Here is a 9,245-nt window from a genome sequence, read left to right as displayed (position 1 = left end):
TAACAAATCTTTAATGTCACTCCAGAAATATCTGTAAAATTCAATCGTGGCTCCACTCGCCATCTGGGAAACAGCAGCATCCAAATCTGTGAACATGATTATTTAAACACGTCTCTGCAGCTGACTCACTGCTGCCTCTGCTGGACATCAGGGGAACTGCAGCTGCTGCCTGTGTAGAAGCCTGTAAACCCCGTCAAGCAGAGCACGATCAAAAGTCTGTGACTGTGGAGTCTGAGTGCAGTGAACTCATCGGCGTGTTCAGGAAACCAGCCTGAGACCATCTGAGCTCTGACACGGAGCTTTGGCAGCCTGAGCCCAGGAGGCTGTCCTGACAAACAGCTGACTGCGATCATGTGACCACAGTCAGAGCTGCAGGTGGTTAATGTGCTTTCATTCTGCCTGTGTTCAGCCTGATCCTCAGAAAACCTGCAAACACACCTCAGAGAAACATTTATAATGTTTCATGTTTTAAACATTATAAATAATATTTAATGTTGCTTCAGGTTGAAGGTTTCAGCTCAGAGAACAGAACAAAGCTTTGATTCGGTGCTTCCTGTCTCGTCTCAGCTTGGTGCAGTGTTTCCATCAGCTGAGAGCACCTGACAGGTACGTCCTCTGACTGTCCACCTGTGTGCTGACAGGACACATACATCAACTGTAACCACACAGGTGAGGACGCGGCGGGAAACCTACCAGCAATAAAAACAGGAAGCACAACAGCAGTTACCAAAATAAAACAGGAAGCGGAAACACAGGAGACACGAGGAGGATAAAAACCAGAAAAAGAACCACACACAGGAAGTAGAAACCCAAACTGTGGTGGTAAAAGTCACCTGTTCACCTGCTGACAGTAGCTTTACCTCAGCCTGAGGTTCACTGCTGCTGCTGTTGGTGCTCAGAGAGATGAAGACGTCACATCAAAGCAGGACTGAAGCTCAGCTCCTGGAAAAGTTTAAATAGTCAAAGAAAGACTGAACGAAACCTAACAGCTGCATCAGTGCAGGCAGTGTCAGTATTAGTACTGTACTTTTAGGAATACTTTTACTGCAGTAAAGGATGGCAGTACTTCCTCCTGACCACAGCCTGTTTGTGTAGAAACGTGACGTGTGCAAGATCATTGAGCTGCAAAGCTGCGGCCAAGCACTTTCTATTCACACACACACACACACACACGCACACACACACACACACACACTCACACACACTCTCACTCACACACACACTCTCACTCACACACTCTCACTCACACACACACACTCTCACTCACACACACACACACACTCACACACACACACACACTCACACACACACACACACACACACACTCTCACTCACACACACACACACACGCACACACACACACACACACACTCACACACACACACAGCAGAATCAGCAGACAGGTCTGGATGAACTGAAAGCGTCGAGGCAGCAGAAACCTTTGAAGCCGACTCTTTTGTCCGGGGGCCTCGGCCCTCGGCCCGCCGCGCCCCTCGGTCGCCCCCCTTCCGTATAAATTGGGGTGTCCAACTTTTTCTCTGTTACACTGTGTGTGTGGTTGCGGGCCAGGTTGGACGACATCCAGCGGGACAAAATGTCACAGTACTCTGGAAAGGTGAGTGAGACCGACGAGGATCGCTTTGAGCTCTGTTTCAGTCTGAGCTCTGAAGCTGAAGATCAGGCTGCTTAAAATAGTCAATTTTTGAATGGAGTTTGGTGTGAAGCTCTTCACAGCAGCAGGACATTTAGTTTTTAAAGACAAGAACAGAAAAAATAAATCATCATCTGAGTTTCACTTCACATTCATGTGAAACATTAAAACGACAGTTTCTGTTTTTGTTAAAACTTCACTGTTTGCTGTTGATGATGTCACTTTAATAAAGCAGCTGGGGTCATGTTTAAGACCAAACAGACGTCGCTGCACGCTCGATCGTCCTCTAAGCCCAGGATCAGGTTACAGAGCAGTAAAAATACTCAGTTACTTTCCAGCCTAGATTCAGAAATGTCATTCATTGTTATTTATTCGTGTTATTCCGTGTTAGAGACATCAAAGACTAACAACCTGGTGAAGGATGGAGATGATTCACATGACAGAGTCATGATAAACTCAGACCTGTGAGACTGGAGGCTTCAGATTACAGCAGGAACTTCGTCCTGTCAATCATTTTTAAATAAAGTTTTATTGAATGAAAGCACGTGACCGTTTGTCCTGCAGATTACTTTTTATGAGGGGAAGTGCTTCACCGGCAGGAAGCTGGAGGTCAGAGGTGACTGTGATAACTTCCAGGACCGCGGCTTCATGAACAGGTAACTTCCTGTTTTCAGGTGTTTGCTTTCTCTTTTTTTCTTTACTGAAGACGTTTGAACCTGAACTGAGTCAGAGCAGATCTTCAGTCGCACCTTCAGTTTCTCTGAGCTCAGAAACCAGAGTCTGACTGATCAGCTGATCAGAGGAAACGTAACAGGTGGTTTTATGTAATACCGCTCTGAGCCACGAGGGGGCGCAGCCTGTCAGTGTAACTGTAAGCAGGTCATGAAGTCATGACAAGTACAACAAATGTCAGAAACTGAGAGACCTGCAGCGCACATCTGGAAACACATGTGTGGAATCGCTGCCCCCTGGTGGTCACATTTATATTCAAACCGTGTGGACGAAACTGTTTCTGCTTTCAGCTTCTGAAATTCAGGCGAGAGCTGATATTTCTGACGAGCCTCTGAATACTGATACGAGGTCAGTGTTTCAGTTACTCTTAAGATTTTTCTAATGACATCAATGAAAACACAGAAGAACAGAAGCTTTGTGATTTCTGGCCGTACAGGAAGTCTAAACGTTTCCTTTTTAGTGACAAATAGAAACACATATCAAAGATCTGACGTTCTGCAAACTCAAAGATGTGAATTTGATGACCAACAGTTTTCACTAACAGCACAAACTCAGACTGAAGTCCGTCCACACAGAAACCATATTCAGCACTTTTTTTTCTGACCTTATCAAACATTCAGCCGCTCTTCATCAGAGGAGAGCACGAGGCCGACATCATCATCATCATGGTCAGGATAAACTGGAGTTCTTGGTGTAAGTGCTTCCTGTTTCCTTCAGCTGATCATCACCTGAACTCCATGACTGTGTCTGAGCAGCAGATGATCGTGCTGGGACGGAGGATGAAAAAGTTCTGACCAGTTAAACCTGCTGATGGTTTCAACATGTGACTGAGCACCTCTGCAGGGTAACATCTGGAGCCTGTCTTTGTCTCTTCAGGGTGAACTCGATCCGTGTGGAGAGCGGAGCCTGGATCTGCTACGACCACCCTGACTTCAAGGGCCAGCAGTACATCCTGGAGCACGGCGAGTACCCAGAATTCCAGAGGTGGAACTCCCACAACGACCACATGGGATCCTGCAAACCCATCCGCATGGTGAGCACCTCTGACGGAGTCGTGATTGTTTAAAGAGCACGGATGAGGTGATCTGACAGATCTGAGATTTTACTGCTGTTAGGAAACACAATTTCATCTTCTTTTTAATTCACACTTTTAAAAATGTCAGATTTGTTTTTCATGTGTTAGTGAAAGACTGACTCTGTGAGTCTTTTCCACTGAGGGGAAACCATCTTTTCTTGCTTTGGGATGAAGCACCTTCATCCTGAAGCTACAGCTGCTCCGTCCGGTCTGTGATGTAGGTTTTGTTGTTGGATTCTGACCTAATCGTGTCCGTCTGTCCGGCAGCACGGCGAGCACTACCGCATCGAGCTGTTCGAGGGCTGTAACTTCTCCGGTCAGTGCGTGGACATCTGCGACGACTGCCCCTTCCTGCAGAGCCGCGGCTTCTCCAAGAACTGCATCAACTCTGTGAAGGTCTACGGAGACGGAGCGTGAGTTTCTCCTTTACCAGAAACCTTAACGCTGATGTTCCTACTCCCCAGGGGATAGACTTTGGTGACCTTTAACCTGAGATTAGTATTAGGACAATATTCCTAACATGCTAACAGGAAATATTTATCATTCACATTCAAAGTAAAGGTCGGTTGTTGACATATTCCTGCTCTGCAGAGGATCAACTCTGTAGACTTTATTGCTGCTGGCAGCTTAGACTGTGGGGCTCATTATTTATTATCCCCAGATGATGAAATGTGACACAGTAATGTTCTTGTTCTTGGAAGTTTTGGCTGATGATTGATTTGATTGATTGAGTTCAAACTTTAGCTTTCAGGATTTTTCACGCTCATGTCCCCCTGAGGATGAACCCCACCAGGCTTATCTTATTATTAGACTTCTCACCTGGAGACCAGTAGAACTGTTTTTCATCCTCAGCTTAATTTTTCTATTTAGTGCTAATGTTAGCATGCTAACAACCTAAGGTTGGATGTGTTAGCATGACTTAACATAATAGAAAAAAGTCTAAAGATGTTTTAAGGCGGAATATATTTAAACATCATTCTGAATCCTCCTTAACAAAAGTGTGACAGGTTAATAAAAGCATGTTCCTCACTTTAACCCCGCCTCTCTTGCCTCCTTGCTCCACCTCCAGCTGGGTGATGTACGAGGAGCCAAACTTCCGTGGCCGCATGTACATTGTTGAGCGTGGAGACTACTGCAGCCATAACGAGTGGCAGGCCCAGAACCCCAACATCCAGTCCATCCGCAGAGTCGTCAACTACTTCTAAACCCCTCTGACCTCTGACCCCCAACCCTGACCAGCCCCCCTCACCTGTGACTGTAATCATGTACGATAAATAAACTCGGACTAAAATAAGAAAGCAGGTTTTTTTATCAAACAGTCTGTGTGTGTGTTGATTTGTGTGGCCACACCGACACCATCACATAAACAGGTTTTCATTCCTGCTGTGACAAAAGAAATTATAATCTGGATTAATACAGATAACAGAAAATATCTGTTTCTGACAGGTGGAGAGTTAATTGAAACTTCTGACAAAGTTTTAAAGATGTATTGTGGTGAATCCCACTGATGATATAAAAGACTCACAAAAATTCATGTATTCATATGATGCACTAAGTGTTAGAGGGTTAGAAGAGTCCAGGACCTTTAAATATGTCTGTGAAGGTTTGCAGTCATCCAGGTCAGAGTAATCTAAGGAGCTTGGCAGAGAATCCCAGAATTTTAAGCCCTATGGGAGTGTCCCTAAGAGGGTCATGGACCCACTACTGACCCTCTTAGGGACACTCCCATAGGGCTTATAAATCTGGACTCTCTACCAGTTGCTCTTAGAACTGAAGACGTTCTCAGATGAGAGGCCAAAAGTCTTCAAGAAACTTAAAGTCCAGATGCTTTTCTCTCCAAGATCCTTAGACTAGGATTTTTCAACCATCAATCATTTAGATATAAGGAGTAACAGGACATGTGAAGGAATAATAAGTTGGTCTAATTATGAGCTGCGTGAATGCATCGATCTTTAAAGCACTTTTTGGCTCTAGGTTATATTCCTGGAGAATTTACATCAAGTTAGTACTCAGAGGCCCCTCCGTGAATCGCTACCTCATCGTGGTGGAAGGTTTGTGTGTCCCAGGGATCCTGTGTTGTTGGGGGGCTTTTGCACTCTGGTAGGGTCTCCTGTGGCAAATCAGTCCTTGGTGAGGGACCAGACAAGAGTGATTCAAAAATCACCAATTAGAAGTAGATCCAGATTGTCTGCACTTAGCATCAGTTCAGAGTACCCGGCCTTCCTGAAGTCCTTGGGTGTGGTGCTTGAGGGTGCTCCACCTCGGGACTCGTCTTACTGGGAGACTTCAACACTCGGGCAATGACAGTGTGACCTGGAGGGGCGTGATTTGGAGGAAAGGAGCGTCTGTTCGTTAGTCGAACCTCGGATACAGGAGGAACAATGCAATTTCCATCCTGGTCGTGGAACACTAGACCAGCTCTCTATCCTGTCAAGGATACCTGAGGGAGCATGGGAAATTGCCCAACCAGTCTGCATGTATTTTGTGGACTTGGAGAAGGCACTCGACCGTGTCCCTCATGGTGTTCTGTAGGAGGTGCTGCGGGAGTATGGGGAGTCTTTGCTACGGGCTATCTGAACCTTACACAACTGCTGCAAGAGCTTGGTCCACATAGCTGGCAATAAGTCAGACTCGCTCCCGGTGGGTTATGGACCCCACCAAGGCTGCACTTTGTCACTGATTCTGTTCATAATCTTTATGGAGGAGTTTGGCCATCCAGGAGGGGCTCATACAGCGCAGGAATATATTAATCAGTATTAGAGTTACAGTGGTTGCAAAAGTATTCGGCCCCCTTGAACTTTCCCACATTACGTCACATTACAGCCACAAACATGAATCAATGTTATTGGAATTCCAGGTGAAAGACCAACACAAAGTGGTGCACACGTGAGAAGTGGAACCAAAATCATACATGATTCCAACATTTTTTACAAATAAATAACTACAAAGTGGGGTGTGCGTAATTATTCAGCCCCTTTGGTCTGAGTGCAGTCAGTTGCCCATAGACGTTGCCTGATGAGTGCTAATGACTAAATAGAGTGCACCTGTGTGTAATCGAACAAGGCCGAACAAGGAGAGCGCTGATCAGAAATGCAGCCGAGAGGCCCATGGTGACTCTGGACGAGCTGCAGAGATCTACAGCTCAGGTGGGGGAATCTGTCCACAGGACAACTATTAGTCGTGCACTGCACAAAGTTGGCCTTTATGGCAGAGTGGCAAGAAGAAAGCCATTGTTAACAGAAAACCATAAGAAGTCCCGTTTGCAGTTTGCCACAAGCCATGTGGGGACACAGCAAACATGTGGAAGAAGCTGCTCTGGTCAGATGAGACCAAAATGCAAAACGCTATGTGTGGAAAACTAACACTGCACATCACTCTGAACACACCATCCCCACTGTCAGATATGGTGGTGGCAGCATCATGCTCTGGGGGGGCTTCTCTTCATCTGGGACAGGGAAGCTGGTCAGAGTTGATGGGAAGATGGATGGAGCCAAATACAGGGCAGTCTTGGAAGAAAACCTCTTGGAGTCTGCAAAAGACTTGAGACTGGGGCGGAGCTTCAACTTCCAGCAGGACAACGACCCTAAACATAAAGCCCGGGCAACACTGGGATGGTTTAAAACAAAACATATCCATGTGTTAGACTGGCCCAGTCAAAGTCCAGATCTAAATCCAGTCGAGAATCTGTGGCAAGATCTGAAAACTGCTGTTCACAAACGCTGTCCATCTAATCTGACTGAGCTGGAGCTGTTTCAAAGAAGAATGGGCAAAGATTTCAGTCTGTAGATGTGCAAAGCTGGTAGAGACAGACCCTAAAAGACTGGCAGCTGGAACTGCAGCAAAAGGTGGTTCTACAAAGTGTTGACTCAGGGGCTGAATAATTACACACACCCCACTTTGCAGTTATTTATTTGTAAAACATGTTTGGAATCATCAGTGTTGGGGAGTAACGGAATACATGTACCGCCGTTACGTATTTAAAATACAAAATATGAGTAACTGTATTCCGTTACAGTTACCGTTTAAAAAGGTGGTATTCAGAATACAGTTACTTTGTTGAAATAAATGGATTACACTGCAGTACTTTCCTGTTTCATGTTGTCGCGGGCAGTGTTGGTCAAGTTACTTGAAAAAAGTAATCAGTAACTAATTACTGATTACTCCCCCATAAAAGTAATCCCGTTACTTTACTGATTACTTATTTTCAAAAGTAATTAATTACTTAGTTACTTACTTAGTTACTTTTTAAAAACACGATTTACAACCTGAAGAGGTGATAAAGCGATAGATCTTTCAGCCCAATTCTACTTTTTCTACATAATCCATCATACAAAATGTAATCAAATGGAAAAGTCTCTTTTTTTAACTTGTTTTATCAGTTTTAATCTTTTAACTTTTTGCATCAAGCAAAAATTTAATTATATGCAACATTCTCTGACTTGAATAAATTAGTTTAACATGTAAACCTATTTTCTGCACATTCCAGCACATAAAATAAAATATTTTTTGTGTTTACACTCACTCTTTCAAACAGATGCAAGTAAAACACAGCAGAAAATAAATAAAGTCAAAGACTCAGCGGTCCTTTTGCTCTATTTTCACCTGTAAAGCAGGAGCAGGGTAGGCGGAGGGTTACCCTGGTGCAGGTGTGCTGCGGTCAGTTGAAGAATCCGCGCGAGTTTCTCTGTGAGTTTCCCATTACGTCGTAGCTACTCGGTGCTTGTTGGAAGTTTAGGGGTTTTTTTCGCTGTAAAAAGAAGTTTTCTTCCCACGCACAGCGGACACTAATGTTTTTGTCACTCTTTATGGAATCAAACTCAAAGTAAGGTCAGTACTTCCACGCTTTAAACGCTGCACGCTCATACTCTCTCTGCACTCGATATATTATCCATTGTTGATCTGCACACAGCTGCTGTCACCAACGTCGCACTTGCTTACGTCACTGTCGTGAGACATTCTCGCAAAAAAAATCACGGTTTTAGTAACGCAGTAACGCAGCGTTCCTACGGGAAAGTAACGGTAATCTAATTACCGATTTTGCAATAGTAATCCCTTACTTTACTCGTTACTTGAAAAAAGTAATCAGATTACAGTAACGCGTTACAAGTACAAGTTACAAGTAACGCGTTACTGCCCATCTCTGGTCGCAGGTCAGGACTGTTTGGGTTTGTTTGACAGCTACGTTCTGTTGTTCCAGGCGGCAGCGTTACGATTGCCATGGTTACAGGGCGACGCTCTCTCTCTCTCTGCGACTGTGTGTTTCCTGGGTGAGAGAGCGCCTTTTCGTTGTTGTTGTTGTGCTAAGCTAACAGGCAGAATGCTACAAGCATAGCTCTAAAGAATGTAGCATCATGGGCAGTGTAGTCCGTGCTGCAGGGAGAATGGACTGCCATACACGTTATGGGTCTGTGAGCGCGAGGAGGGAGAAAGGCGAGTGGAAAGGTACGAGTTGTCGTCGAGCAAAAACGGGAGCTGGAAGCATGTAAATATAATAATAACCACTGCAGCCAAGAAGAGTGCCTGACGAGCCCAGTTGTAAGTAAGCTATTAAGACTCGACTGTACACCGTGTTCCTGTTTTCCTCCGAAAACAATAAGCTCCGTTGGAGCAGCCTTTCAACGCCTCTCTCTGTCTCTCGCAAGAAAAGTTGACCCACACAACAAAGTAAAGCTATTTTTCGGCTACGAGCCGACAGGGACCCCGCCGTATTAGTCAGAGGTCCCTTTACTACAGTTCGGAGTCGCGGACCTTCAGTAATAGTAATAAATCACAGCAATAGTACATTCA

General features: G+C 44.9%; 1 protein-coding gene across 1 annotated transcript; it reads left to right on the top strand.

Moving 5' to 3' along the window:
* The first annotated feature begins 1,532 nt into the window (after positions 1-1,532).
* Positions 1,533-4,774, top strand: crygn2 (crystallin, gamma N2). The gene is made up of 5 exons (XM_026180427.1): positions 1,533-1,615; positions 2,216-2,307; positions 3,260-3,416; positions 3,726-3,871; positions 4,528-4,774. The coding sequence occupies exons 1-5, from the start codon at positions 1,595-1,597 to the stop codon at positions 4,661-4,663; spliced, it is 552 nt and encodes a 183-aa protein (XP_026036212.1). The 5' UTR covers positions 1,533-1,594; the 3' UTR covers positions 4,664-4,774.
* Positions 4,775-9,245: the final 4,471 nt, after the last annotated feature.

This window comes from Astatotilapia calliptera, chromosome 9, assembly GCF_900246225.1.
Source record: "Astatotilapia calliptera chromosome 9, fAstCal1.2, whole genome shotgun sequence".
Taxonomy (NCBI): Eukaryota; Metazoa; Chordata; class Actinopteri; order Cichliformes; family Cichlidae; genus Astatotilapia; species Astatotilapia calliptera.
The sequence above is the reverse complement of the archived record's forward strand: the minus strand, read 5'-3'. Positions and strand labels throughout refer to the sequence as shown.